The sequence below is a fragment of the Musca autumnalis genome, unplaced genomic scaffold (genome assembly GCF_047663935.1).
Source record: "Musca autumnalis isolate F117 unplaced genomic scaffold, ASM4766393v1 scaffold_1, whole genome shotgun sequence".
NCBI lineage: Eukaryota > Metazoa > Arthropoda > Insecta > Diptera > Muscidae > Musca > Musca autumnalis.
In genome coordinates, this window is record NW_027411644.1 from 329,125,434 (window position 1) to 329,141,200 (window position 15,767).

Genomic DNA, 15,767 nt, shown 5'->3' on the forward strand with positions numbered 1-15,767 from the left:
CAGCGGTAGCTCTCGATTTTTAATATTTTGAGGTTGTGGCCTCAATATCCTACCGAAATGACTGAAATTGGTATTAAGTCTTCGTTGGCGGTATAATTTTGGTCCTGATCTTCATATAGCCTTCGTAGAACTGTTCCTCCCGATTTTAGGTATTTTGAAGGTTTCAGCCTCAATATTCCGCCAAAATGGCTAAGATTTGGTATTTATTCCTCATTGGGGGAATAACATGAAGATTGTGACCTCAATATCACACCGAAATGTGGTATTAAGTCTTCGTTGGCGGTATAAAATCCAGATCTTCATATAGCCTTCATAGAACTGTTCCTCCCGATTTTAGATATTTTCAAGTTTTCAGCCTCAATATCCCGTCAAAATGGCTAAGTTTTGGTATTTATTCTTCGTTGGAGGAATAAAACTTTTCATCTGAAATTTGTATAGGTCCACGTCTTCATATAGGCCCCATACAGCTGTAGCTCTCGATTTTCAATATTCTGCAGTTGTGGCCTTAATATCATATCGAAATGGCTAAAATTTGGTAATAAATCTTCATTGTGGGTTTAAAACTACCAACCTGAACATTTTCGGTATAGGTCCAGATCTTCATATAACATTCATACATAGAAAAGTATCTCCCGATTTTAGGTATTTTTAAGGTTTTAACCTCAATATACCGCAGAATTGGCTGAGATTTGGTATTTAGTTATCGTTGGGGGAATACTACTTTCCACCTGAAATTTGTCTGTATAGGTCCCTGTATTCATATTGCCTTCATAGAATGGTACCTTCCGATTTCCGGTATTGTGAAGTTTGTGGCCTCAATATCCCAACGAAATGGCTGAAATTTTGTGTTTAGTCTTTGTTGGTGGCATAAAACTTTCCACCAGAATTTTGTGGGTAGGAGGAATTATACTTAACGTAGATGAAGGTCTTATTAGTTACTTATTGTTCATATTTACTTCAATACAGGTCATGGTGGAGGGCATAAAAAGTTCGGTCCGGTCGAACTTAACGCCGTTCTTACTTGTTTTACAGATGCTTAAGTTAACGTCATGTTGCATAGTCGTATGAGCTTTTCGGAAATATCAAATTCAGACATGGCTTGAAATACCTTTCAACATAAAATACTGGATTTGCTTTTCTCCAACCTTCACATACGCTAGATACGATTTTATAAGGGATGGGATACAGACTTATGCTTCAATCATTAATTGTAACATATAATTGTATCTTCAATTCTAAGACATGCGTTCTTCTTACCTGATGATGCTAAGGAGCTCTTTGATGTCCCTTATCCAGCGTACGGAAAAAACTTTATGAAACATTTGCAAACGTTTCGTTTCGTATTTTCCATAAGAACAAAACAACAAGAAACCTAACCCAAGTTGACCGAACTCGCTGTTTAGTTTCGTTTTGTTTACATTCGTGAGGGCGAACAAAACAAAAACTGAAAATTTATCAACTTCACAACAACTCTTAGAAAACGATACCGTAAAATGCGCACTTCAAATATTAGCAACCGTTTGGTAGTTAATTGAAACATATTCCAAGTATGCGATTTTAGCTTATAGGGTTATTAAGCAATCAAATGTGTGTGTGTGGCTGTCATTGATCAATTCGCACAGCAAACTTTTGCAAAACGATTAATTTTGTTTCGTTCGTTAATGAAACAAGTCGGAACAGCATAGTCGAAGTACATTTCAGCAATCGTACCGTTTTGTTCTTTTTCAATTGAAAAGTTTGTGGTTTTGTTTTGAGAACGAAACGATTCAGAAAAAAATAAAAGTTTGTGATTTTGTGTGAATGGTACGGGAATCGTTTCGTTTGTTTGCGTTCATTGCCCTTATCTGATCGTCACCTCCGTTCATGAACAGATCGAAATGTAGATATATTTCGGAAAAGTGAAGACCTGGTCAATGCTAATTTGACGGATCTAAAGTCGGATATATATGGTTCAATAAGTTCATTGTCCATGGCCTTAGGAATGAAACTCCTGCTCGTAACAAGATTTTTTGGTGGAGAAGTTTCCTATCGTTTGCGTGGTATGGTCAATACTTTACATTTAAGTTGATACGTTATCGCGTAGAGAAGCAATTGTCTTCATTGTGCATCGCGTCATGTATGACTAGCCGATATTCATCTGCAAAACTGTGTCAGGTCACCATTATTTTAGTGCCACTAGGTAGTGAACAGAGCCATTGCTTGCTGCACGGTGGCTTGGCAACCGAAGAAAACTTGTTGGTGACAATTTACTCGAACTACAGTCTTCAGCAGAATAATGTCCCAGCTATAACCCGATATTGCAAGTTTTCTCAATAAGTAGTACTTCCTTAAGCAGAACAAAACATTTAAATTAAAATGTTTTGCTTTTTTTCTGAGAATTAATTTCCTTTATGCGAGTGAGTGAGTCGATTCTCCGAGTCATTATGGAGTTTCTGTTTTAATTTATTTTTTCCCTACTTTATTTCAATTCGTTTTAATTTTAATGATGATGACTCTTTAATACTTTCTAACAACAACAACTACAACACTACCCACCATCATAAGTTTGTAATCTTAATGATGAAGGTGGTCATATATTCCTTCATTCCTACACATGTATGTGTTTCTGTGTATGTGTGTGAGTATGGTATCCTTAGCATTAACATGTACATATGTATATACATACACACATGTGTATGTATTTATGTCCATATATAACAAGTAGTGTATGTGATGATGTTTTTTATACTCTATATTTGCATTTAATAACATTTCATCATCAAGCGTTGATGACGATGATCATCATCGTCATCATCACCAACATCGTCATATGTGATATGTGTATGTACGTCAGTCAGTTGTACAAAATTAATACAACAAACGGCGAATAATTTCGTTTTAAAGAAATAAAAAACGAGAACAGCAAATTATGAACGAAACAGAAACGTTTTCACATAACGCTTGGAACGTTTGCGTGTTTCTGAGTGCTTACCTATCTGCAAATTAAGTACCTACCTGCCTACCTACCCAGTCTTGTGATGAGCACAGAAAAACAAGCTCCGAAAGAAATACATATTTAATTTTTCATATTTGTTTTGTGTATTACTTGTACTTTGTTTTTGGCTTGGCCACTCATTCAGTTGGCTGGCTGCCTACATCATTCATTACTTACTTGGGGGCCAAAGAAATGCCCAAGCCTTAATTTTCCGTTTTTTATTTGTGTTTATTCTCTCAGTGATTTTGATGAATTACTTGATGGTAATTAAGTAAAACAAAAAAAAACAGAAACGAATTATTATATAAAATGTATTCATTCGTTTAGTTTTATTTTCTATAAGCTTTAAACTTTATTATTATTAAATGTATGTGAAATATAAAAAAAGAAAAATCATAAGCCATTCTACTTTACTTAAATATTTTGTTTCAAAGTTATCGTCTAATTTTCCTTAAAATTTAAGAATGAATGTGTTTTTGAGTTGAGGCCTCCTTTTATTTCATTTCATTACACTTTTCCCATTACAAAATATCTCTTCATTACAGTTTTTAAGCTTTTTCCCGTAAAAACCAAACGTGTTTTAGAATTTATTATTATTCTTTGAAACTTGAGAACAAACAAATACATACGTATGAATTTTTATTATTATTATTATTATTTGTAGTTGAAATGTGTTTTTATTCTCTGTTAAAACAAAGAATCCAATTAAATATAAGATTATCTTCATCTCTATTCTTCTAATATTTATAAATTTCTTTCGATGTTCTTATTTGTTGTAAAGTTACTTACTTTAAGTTTAATTTTTATATTTTTTTGGAAAGTCTAACAAAACAAAATACAGCAATGTTAAGAATTACTTTTACAGGAAAGAAACAAAAAATATGTTTTATTTCTATTATATCCTTAATATCCTTAATAATAGATGTTGTTAAATTCCTTCCCATGACTATTTTATTTAATGAATTTTTATTTTGTTGGAAGTATTTTTGAGTATTATGTTGATGGTTTTAAACAATTTGTCTTTTCGTTTTTTTTTTTTTTGTTTTATCAAAAAATCAATATTTAAATGTTTAAATTTAGTTGTCATTTTATTTGTTTTAAAATTAAACTTAAGATATATTAATTTGGGTAATGAAAAAATAAATTGAGAAAGACGTGAAATATTTCATTGATTGCTAGCAAAATACAATAAATTGCATACAATTGACTCCGAGTCAAAATATTCCACAAACAGCAAAAAAACTTTTAAAAATAGCATATTAGAAAAAGGTTTTAATAGTTTATTAATTAATTTTTTAATTAAAATTAATATTTAAAATTATCTTCGCCCTACTAGGCAACATTTTCAATGAAATGTGTTGTCACGGCTTGTTAGCGTTCAGAGCCAAACTCATAACTTCCGAAAGCTGCGCTAAAAAGCTTTTGACGTGGAAGCCATACAGATTGAATGCGAAAAAAGCTAATCACTGTAAAAAACACATTGTATGAGAGAAATGAAAAGTTCGATGACAGAGAACCCTCTCCACAGCCAATATATGTGATGAGCTGCTACCAACAGCGAAACCAGGTCACATAGAGTGGTGTTTGTGTGTGTTCGAATCTTCGCCTTTCCTATTTCACTTCGATCATTAAGCTTGACTCCATAAAGAAATTAATTAAAATTAATTAGTTTATATTTTTAATTGAGATGAAGTGATGGATTTCCTTTTTGGAAATAAAAATAGTTTTATCCCCATCCCGGAATATTTAAAGACTTCATTTGATTGTCATTTTATTTTCGCAGTTAAAATTAGTTGCCATTGTCCCGGCCCACACTAGCGTGAATTTCATTAAAAAATTTCATGAAACTAGGCGTTCTTAAATCGAATTCCCCACTACAGCAATTTTATGATTTTACTCTACTATGAAAGTCGATCTAGAGACGCATAATTTCATGCAATTTTTTTCAGTGAAATCACTCTAGTGTGGACCGGGACTTTGATGGCCAAGCCATTGCTGATTACGCAATTAGCAGAAGAGTACCAAACAACCACCCTTAGTTTTACACAAAGAACTACACGAACACAAACTGCGTCAACACAATCCCGCAAACGCCCATACACGCGTGCATAGGAATTTATGTATCTTTTCTTTGCAGGCCAACAATGATTTAGAATATCGGAGTACTATAATCCACTCCACGAGTGGTGTCGATTGGTCTTCTAATTTTCCGCCTTAAGCTGTATTTGCGAATTTAGGAATGGGTGTAACATTTCAAAAACTGGTTACAGTTTATTTGTCTACACGATTCTCGATTCTGGAGCTCAATTCCCCTCAACCCTTTCCGTTCTTCACAAAAAATGATTACTACTAAATCCAAGATACTCATATCATGGGTGATTTCTAGTTCTACATCACTATATACATACGTCGATAAAATGCTGAACTAATTCGTTCACTAAGCTTAGTTCATAAAAATGAACTACATAACGAAGCACACCATTTTCACATGTAATCGAATAATTTCAGTTGTAATTTAACTATTTCATTTGAAAATTGATACTTTCAGTTGTAATTTGAGTATTCCAATTGAATTTCGAATGTTTTCATTTGTAATTCGAATTTTTCCATTTGTATTTTGAATGTTTCCATTTGTAGTCCGATTTTTTTATATGTAAATCGAATTATTTTATTTGTAATTTTATTTGAAAAAAATCAAATTTCATTTGAAAAATTCGAGATACAAATCAAATTACAATTGAACAAAGTCAAATTATAAATGAAACAATTTGAATTTCAATTAGAATTCTTAAATTACAAGTGAAACGTTTCGAATTACAACTGAAATTATTCGAATTACAAATGAACAAAGACAAATTATAAATGAAATAATTCGAAATGCAGTTGGAATTCTACAATTACAAGTGTAATGTTTCGAATTACAACTTAAATTATTCGAATTACATGTGGAAATGGTGTAGTTTATATTGTTGTTCGATGAATCGTTTAATTGAACTAGTTTGGTCGCGAACTGAATAAGAACGACGGAAGAATTTTGTTTACACGGCTTTTTGGTATTCTTAGGACGGAGCTAAAATTGACCTCAGCCAAATTTTTTCTTTCATCTGATGAGTTGTTTCTTGGAAGGATATATTTCTACTTGTTTAAACTAGTTTTAAACGAGCTGAACTAGTTCATTCACTGAGCTTAGTTCATTAGAATTAGCTACATATATGTATCTAGTGAACTAGTTTATAATTTCTTTTCGATGAATCGTAAAATAGAATTTGTTTGTTCGCGATATGAACCAGAACGAAGGTGTTATTAGGTTGTTCCATATGACGAGTTGTTCCTTAGAGGAATATATTTATATTTGTTTAAAGTTTGGTTCAGTATATTCATAATCCGGCTAAATAAGTTACTACTCTGACGTTTTTACGATGGTCTTCTTTTAGACGATAAAATCACATTATACCTCAAGCAATGTTAATCTTTATTAGTAATAACCCATTTATTGATCTTAGTTCAGTAAATAATTTCTATGGGCCTAGTTCATGCGGATGAAAGGATTTCCATGTCCATAACTTAACCTTCTAAATACATTTACAGCGTGTTTTTGTAAAAATGCTTGCCTGTCACACGAACCGTTCGTACTAAAACGTATACGTTCAAAATTGGGTTCTTGTAAAATTTTACGAACCATTCGTTTTTATCTAAAAGCTTTCGTCTATTTCAGAAAAGCTTTTATATTTCAGGGTTTCCATGATACTTATTTTGTGAATTTTGCATAGGCATCTGTACGTAATATGTGTTACTTGATGGCAACCCCGATAAACAGATGACAAAGAAAAAAAAATGTAAACAAATTTGTCCAAAAATAATTGTGATAATATGAAGAAACGGATGTACATATACGTGTTTTGTGCCATTTATTACTCAAATTATTTAATTTTCATTCAAAACGATGGGTCATTTCCATTCGTTTATTTTTGACGTATTCGTTCGTCGATTTTGTTACGAAAACCAAAAAAAATACGAAAATAAAAAGCTTTCATTTCTTTGTCACACGAATACAAACGTCGATAGCTATGAAAACCAAATTGTGTCTTCATTCATGAAATTGACGAACGAATGGGCAAAAACTTTTTACAAAAACACGCTGTTACAATTCAAAAGTTTCTTTTTAGTCAAGAAAATGTTGAAAATAGATTAGTAATCAGTCGTTCCCTTATCTAAGTTCAGTGAACAAAAAAAATTATGTATAAACGGAATAAAAAAAAAATATGTCTAAACGAAATTGGTTCACGAGCTCATTTTAATGAAAATGGTTCAATTGAACCACTTCGTTCATAAACAACAATCTGAACAATGCTTTTGTTATCGTTTGGCTATAGGCTTTTTTTAAATATAAATCGATGTTGTGATTTTTAATGATTTCTTTTATTTCCAATATTTCGATTGGAATCTCCAATCATCATCAGGGAATTAAAGAGAGTTAACGTTGTGTAATTGTCAGCGAACTTACTTTAACACTTTAAAGTAAGGACTGAAATGAAATTAACTTCAGCCAAATATTCCTACCACCTGGCGAATTGTTCTTTCTATTCGTTTAAAGCCTGCGCACAGTTCAGATATGTAATGTCAATACTAAGAGTATCCACAATTAAATTCAATGCTCACTGAAGTATTTTACGATAATCTTCTTCACATTATACGTAAATAAAAGTTGAACCAGACTAGTTATCATCTGTTCATTGATCTTAGTTCACTTAACAAAAATAAACTATATATATTGATCTAGTATATATGCTCATTTTAATGATAGCAAGTCTAATATGATAATTACTTTCTCCTTTGAAAGAAGGGCTGCGGGTTCTTTAGTACCGGATTGACCCGAAACCAAAAGAAACTAAACCAGCATCATATCGACACCTCCAAATAATAGTATGCTAAGTCTAAAAAGTGAGTTTTGCAGGACAAACTCTAAAAGTTTGGAAATTTCTTTGACCTTCAGTATGCTAAGTAAATATTTGTTTATAACTTCTTTGCGGATTGTCCGATCATTACCAAAATTGGACAGGATTTAAGTTAAAGGACGTTAAATATAAAAATGTAAAGAACTTGAAAACATGCTAAGTCGACTTAGCATACTATAGTTTGGAGGCGTCGATATGCTGATATGATGAGTTACTTAAACTTCTTATATAGTTACTGTTCTAAAGTTTATTTTGCGCCAATTAAATATTGAACTAGTTTAATAATCAATAGATCTTATAGTGCGTTTACCTTTAGCCGGATTTAATAAGCCCACTGGCTTTCAAATGCATTGTGTGTGTATTCGTCTAATAAATTCTTTTAAAGAAGGTTAACCCTGTAAAAAGCTGTAATATAAACAGGCTTATTGAATTAAAATAAATTGTAACGGCGAAACTAGTTCATACGTTCATTTTAAAGAATTGTTCAATTGAACTACTTCCTTAGTGAAGGGTTTCGCATTATATAGGTCTGAACGATAACTCAAACGTTTGTACAAATTTGTACAAACTTTTACAAAATGCTGTTCGATAACAAATATGTTCAGTGAAACAGAACTGGGAGGTGTTGCAAGTACTTGCAAGAACTTACAAATACTTTTTACTTGCGAAGTTATCGAACAGGCCTATTAACTATGTTATTTATACAAAACGTTTTGGTTTTTGAAAGTGTGACATATTCACTTGGAGTCAATGAGGTTTTCATCAACATTTCAACATTCTTTTAAAGTGGAAAAGTTTCACGAGTGATTTCATTTTCCAATAAAAAGTATTACTAATTTATTTAAACAATAGCAATCAGTGAAATATTTACCTTTTAATCCAAATACCTACTCTTTCTCCTAACGAAAAAAGAAATATAAAACTCATCATTTTCATCCGAATCAATCGAAACGCCCTCTTAACAAACTTATTGTACTAACCCTCTCGCCCGCCAAAACGTTAAACGTTAAAACTAACCTTCAAATATCAGTTAATATTCTATTCAAATAATTTTACTTTTTCTTATGGTTTTTTTTCCTTCGAATATTTTCATTAATCAACAAAATAATTAAAAACTTTTTATATTTATTTAAAATAATACTATTATGTTTGTTTGTTATAACCAACAAAAATAAAAAAAAATATTTATTATTGCCCCACGGAATGAAACAAATCAAATAAAAACCACACAATGTGACCAACTATATATATATTACAATATTCTAGGAAAGGATGTCATCGGTGCCTGGTCATATACGAGAAACATAAAAATGTTCTGCAGTATAAAGAAAGTGAGTGCGAAGGTGATAGTATGTATATGCATCAAACAAATCCATCAGCCATGGCGATGCGTAGCGTTTTAAATCAAAAGCCCAGCTTGGGCAATGGTGGTGATCATAGGGGGGGAGCTCATCCCAATTTGAACGGGCATTCAAGACTATCCTCATCGGATCAATATATAATGCGATCCAATGATGATATGAATGATTGTAAGCATTTTTTGTGTTTTTCTATTCCTACTAAACTAAAAAAAATTATTCCAAAAAAGTAAACATAACGTAACTGTTATTCGATTATTGTAATTATTATTGTTATTTATTATTTATTGTTAAACAAAAGTACAAACGAAAAAAAGAATCCAAATATCCAAAGAAAAATAACCCAAAATTCAATTAAAAAAATTAAAAAAATAGTTGTTAGTTTTTTGTGTTATTTGTCTTTGGTTAGGTTAAGTTTTTTTGGTTCTTAGATTCGTTTGATTACAATAATTTCTGTTAGTTTTTTTCTGTTTTTATTTACTTCTAAAGAAACTCATCATCAAAATGAAATACATAAGACACGTTGATTAGGCAGTTAAATGTCAAAGATTTTAGTTTTCCTTTTTAGGTTTCGTTAACAAAAATTTGACAACAACAAACACTTGTAAATTTATTTATTTACTTCATGTTGGTTAATTTACTTGATTTGAGGTTGTATTTTGTTCTTCTATAATTTATCCATTTATTTTGTTGTTTTTGGTTGATCCACAATCTTTGTAAATAGCTTTCTTCTCTTTCTCTCTTTAAAATCAACAAACGGTTTTGTGAAAAATCATTTCGAAAATATACGATTCTGGATTTTCGTATAATTTCGCAAGCAAGGGTCCTCTTTCCTTGAGTTTGGAATTTCAACAAACTCTTGGTCAAGGAAAACAAACCTCAAGGAGATCTTATTTCCTAAGGGTTTGAATTTATTTGAAGAAGCCTTAAAAGAATACAATTTGAAAATACCTGAAAAAACTGAAACGTATTAGCGGAATAGCAGATTAACCCGTCCCAACTTTTGTCATTTAAATTGTATAATTTTTGTTTTCTCTGTCAAACAAGTCAAGAAAAAAAAAAGAATCAAAGCAAACAAAACAATTTCTTATACCACCAGGTTCTAAGACAAAAAAGGTATAAAGTATTTCATTTTTAACAAAAAAACAAAATACATTAAGTAAACTGTATAGTTTAATTACATTTTTTGTTTTGGTTTTGTTTCAATTTTCAACTAATTTCGAATTCCCCTTTTCTGTTGATTAACTGTAAATAATTACAATTTTTGTTTCGGTTTTTTCTGTAAATATTTATTAAAAAAAAATTACAACAACAAACTAAAATGATTAACTCAACAAATAACAAAAAATTTGTTTGTTTCTCTACATATATTCTTTATAAATTATACATATAAATATTTTGTAAATTCTTTTCCATATATATATTTAAAAACTAAAACTAAAAAAAAAAACAACAAAACATATATATTCTGCAAATTCTAAATTTTGGTATTTTTAAATATTATAAAGCAAAACAATTTACCTTTTCCTCAACTAATATTTTACTCTTTGTTTTTGTTTTGTTTTGAAAATTGTTTGTTACAGTGTTTCCGAAATTTAGAGGAAATGTGAAGAACATTTATAGAGTGTGGCTTGTCAGGCCAAGCATATGAATTTTGAATTATATTGCGTTACGTTGCGTTCAACTCTTAACTTCTCATCTGTAAATAATCATAAAAAAGCACCTGATCTTAAAACAAAAAAAATTACAAAACCAAAAACAATAACAAAATAAATACATTTTTGGCGACAGTGCATCATAAGGTTTTCAGTGACATTGAGGATCAAAATACTATTTTAGTTTGGCTAGAAAAATATTCAATAGATGTAAATCAGTAAATAGATTTATTTTCTGTCCTGTAACTCTTCACAATGATACTCATCACACACATATTCTCTCGTTCCTTAAGGCCCTGTTAGGTTCTCATTAATATCACCACGTAGAGAAGGAGCATGGTCGTAGCAACCATATATTAAGAGCAAAATAGAATATTGTAAATATAAATCATGCCTTAATTCATATTATTATTATTATGTATATGGTTGTAACAAGTACATATATTTTTACATATTTACAATATCTTTTTTTTCAAACAAAATATGTTTGCTCTGACCATTTTGCTGCTCTGTATTTTAATATTGTTTAAATACTCTTCTAGCTTTCTCTGTGTGAAGTCATATGTCTCTGGTGAGCTAATCTGATTTTTAAGCGCTTTAGTAACACACATACACATTTTTCTGTGTACCATTCAGTGCGTCTCTGTGAACGTAAAAAAATGTTTGACATTCGCTTTGATTGAGAACTTATTTGATGATATCGACACTATTGATTCAGCTTTACTATTGACGTCGCTTTTGCGTCTTAATAGCATCACCTAGACACGGTCGAATATGGGTTATATCTCAATCATCAATAAAATGTTCTTTTGACTCTCTCCAATCTTTGTTTGAGCTATACAAGTCAACTAAAAAACACATCTAGTCCAGGGCAAGTCAGGGCAGATCTAGTCCAGGCTTAATAACCACATACAATCTCAGTTTTCTGTTCAAGCTCTCCACTGGTCTGATTATTTGTTTTCCAACACCAATAACATGCAGACCATATCCAAGATAAATCAATTCGGTACTGGATGTCATAGGAGGTAACTAATAGCCTCATTCTCTACATTACCCACGCATGGTGTTACACTACCCGCTAGTAAGATGATTCCGTCGATTCCCAGGGTTATAGTAACTACACCATTTTCACATGTAATCCGAATAATTTTAGGTGTAATTCGAAATATTTCACTTGTAATTTGAGAATTTCAATTGAATTTCGAATTATTTGTAATTTGAGAATTCTATTTGAAATTCGAATTATTTCATTTATAATTTGAATTTTTTCATTTGTAATTCGAATTATTTTATTTGTAATTCGAATTTTTTCATTTGTAATTTGAAGTTTTATATTTGTAATTTGAATTTTTCCATTTGTAATTTGAATTTTTTCATATGAAATTAAAAATGAAAAACTTCGATTTACAAATAGAAACATTCAAATTAGAAATAAAAAAATTCAAATCATAAATTAAAAACCTCAAAATATAAATTAAATAATTCGAATTTCAATTGGAATTCTCAAATTACAAGTTAAATGTTTCGAATTACAACTTGAATTATTTGAATTACATGTGAAAATAGTGTAGTTAGATTCTAAACTTTTGATCAAGAATGAGGTGTTATTGCTTGTTTCATGATTTCCAATTTTAATAGAGAGAGAGAGAGAATAACTCTCTTGTCAGTGAGCCATAGATACTACACCATTTTCACCTGTAATTCGAAGAATTTCAGTTGTAATTTGGTTATTTAATTTGAAATTCGAAACATTTCACTTGTAATTTGAAAATACCAATTGAAATTTGAATTATTTATTTATTTTTTAATTTGTATTATTATTTAATTTGTAATTCGAGCTATTTAATTCGCAATTCGAAATTTTTCATTTGTAAGTCGATATTTTTATTTGTAATTTCAAATAAAAAAATTACAAATCGAAAAATTTGAATTACAAATGGAAAAATTCGAATTACAAACGGAAAAATTTGAATTACAAAATGATAAATTTAAATTACAAATGGGAAAATTTGAATTAAAAATTAAAAATTAATTTATGAATGAAATAATTCGAATTTCAATTGGAATTCTTAAATTAAAAGTGAAATGTTTCGAATTACAACTAAAATTATTCGAATTACATGTGAAGATGGTGTAAGGCTACGATTTGCTCGATTTCAGTCGCGAGTTGGACTACGGTTTTACAAGAAGCTTGCTCTTCACTCTTTTGTTTTAGAGCAGCATTTCTCAGCCCTTTACTCGCTGGCAAGCAAAGAGAGCTTATCTCTCCACTCACTAATTGAAAAACATGCAATGACAACAGTGTTTGCTCAAATTGTTGTTGTTGTGTGCCGAATGCTGTTGTAGAGAGAGAGAGAGAGAGTGAGCGGGAAAATAACTCTCGTGTCAGTGAACCATAAAGACTAGAGCTCCGATTTACTCTATTTTACTCGCGAGTACTCACAGAGTACGAGTTTTACAAGAAATTTACTCTCCACTCGTTTGTTTTATATGGCAGAGGCCGTGAGTACTCCTTGTAAGAGTGGGAGTCAAAATGTTCGAAATAGAGTAAGCTTTTACTCTAAGAGTGAAATAGAGTTGAAAAATAAATTTATTTTTGCTAATTTCTGTATTCATGTGTGTATAGTAGCAAAGCATTAATCCATTCACTACGTCAGGTTACAAACCGCACATCACAAAAGCTAAAATTTGCTCGATTTCGAGTGTATTCTACTCCCACCCGAAAACAAGCAAAGAATATGCGCTCTTTCTTCTACCCGCAGCAGTACTCCCGCTCGAATTCGAGCATTTTGGAGAAACGTCAGGTTACAAACCGCACATCACAAAAGTTAAAATTTAATAAAATTTTATTCTACTCCCACCCGAAAACAAGCAAAGAATATGCGCTCGTTCTTCTACCCGCAGCAGTGCTCCCGCTCGAATTCGAGCATTTTGGAGAAACAACTCTGATTTAATCGTTCAGAATAAAAATACAATTTGTTTTTTATTTAATTGTATTGAGTACTGCACCAACGATGCCAGGGGATCGGCCCGGGGCGCCCCAAATGCTCTTGATTTATGAATTTTACCCACAAAATTCAAATTTTGTCCATTGGACCCCATGATGTGGTGTTGAGATACATTACTGGCTACCTCATGTACCTCAGGGACGTAGTTAAATTAAATCTCCCATTTATAGCCTCTCCCTTTACAAGTTTTCCTCCTGTATGTTCAGGTGGATTTGTTTATAAAACATTTGGTATGTCCCTGCACTTCTTAATGGTAAATATAGCAAAAAAGCGAAGTGTAGAATATTTCTCACACGAACAAAATTATTCAAAAAGTATAGGAACGGAAAATTTTGAGAAATTGCAATATTTCCAGCTAAAATATTAAAATCTCTGTATATAAGCCTATCAGATACCAGCAAGTATGTTGTTAGTATTTGCTCGGCCGAAGTAGCAGAGAAAGAATGCGTAATTCGTGACCATGTTCGCTTAAAGAGAAGTGCACGATTTCCAAGCTTTTGGTTTTGCATTTCTAGCAACAAATTGTACAAATATTACAAAATAGTACTATTTTGCAAGTTCTGGAACAAAGCTATTATTGGAACTTTTAATTTGATCGCATATTCAGAGTGTCCTTATACACATATATCACAATTAAAAGAACAGGGTTTTCGTATTCCGGTTATTGATCTCCCTGATAGAGGTTGTCTGCGATTTGTGTACACCCAGAGATAAAATGACACCAAACTGACCACTCCCGTTGTCGATAGTGTATCAACACTGTTTGAGGTCGAAATGAGCACGCCTTTGCCAATTCGACTGGTTTCGAGAATTGACAACGTACCGTGGTCAAAGTGAGCACGTTTGTGGTCGAAATATTAAAAAATTGCGAATGTCCTCATATTGACACCGTTAGTGGACAGATTCAAAAAAATGACAATAGCAGTGGTCAAAACAAAAATAAATTCCATTGCTAGTCTGCGTGGTATACAAAAATATAAATATATTATCCTACATAAAAAACAGACCTATCTGTTAGCACCTGAACCCTATAAAAATTATAGTATACATTGTATCTCTCAATTGTATCGTACTCGTTAAAAGTCTGCGGGAAATGTTTGTGCTTTGTGTGCCCCTTTAAGAGCTTTTCAGTGACATTTAGTGACGAAGTAAATAACAACATATGTATATAGTTGAAATAATATGTCATAAATTACACCCCTGATATTTAGCCAAACACTTGTTCCATCTCAACAAGAGACACTGGCGCTTCCATACCCTCCATCATCCTTGGGGAATTTTTTACAATATTTTTCTAGCTGTCTTAACTGTAATGGTAATCGTGTTCCTCCATGTCGCTGCTACTCATATATGTGCCTGTCTGTATGTATGTGAAAACCTTACGTCGTTTGTCAATTGACATCTCCATAAATTATTTTGCTCCTCCACAAAACACATGGTGTTATTTATTGTAAATTATGTACATTTTTTTCGTGGCTCAAAATAATATATAAATATTTCATACATTTATATTTATTGTTTCTTTTTTCGTTTTTTTTTTGTTTTCGGTTAATTTTCCTTTCCAGCGTTTATTTTTCGTTTCGTCATCATCGTGTGGTGTACAAAAATGTGAAAAATTCTCGCCAAACGAAATATTTATGATACGTGTACAAATTTTTTTCTGTTCGTTGTTGTTTAATTTCATTGTGCACGCCTAAAGCCAATTTTTAATTAAAAATTGAAAGTTATCTCCCTGTGTTTTTCATAATTTTTGTCATTTCATAGTGATTTTTTTCGCTCGTGTAACATCCAAGGTTCGTTCTCCCCTTTAACCATAA

At 31.4% G+C, this 15,767-nt stretch overlaps 1 protein-coding gene across 3 annotated transcripts in view; it reads left to right on the plus strand.

Annotated features, from left to right (window-relative positions):
* The window catches only part of aus (argus), a 157,040-nt gene that overhangs the window by 71,357 nt on the left and 69,916 nt on the right, over positions 1-15,767 (plus strand). Inside the window, exon 4 of one of the 3 annotated variants that reach the window (XM_073963369.1) lies at positions 9,196-9,458. In XM_073963369.1, the coding sequence (XP_073819470.1) occupies positions 9,196-9,458 (263 nt within the window). The remainder of the gene's footprint in view (positions 1-9,195; positions 9,459-15,767) is intronic. The other 2 variants (XM_073963368.1, XM_073963370.1) reach the window with 2 other exon arrangements.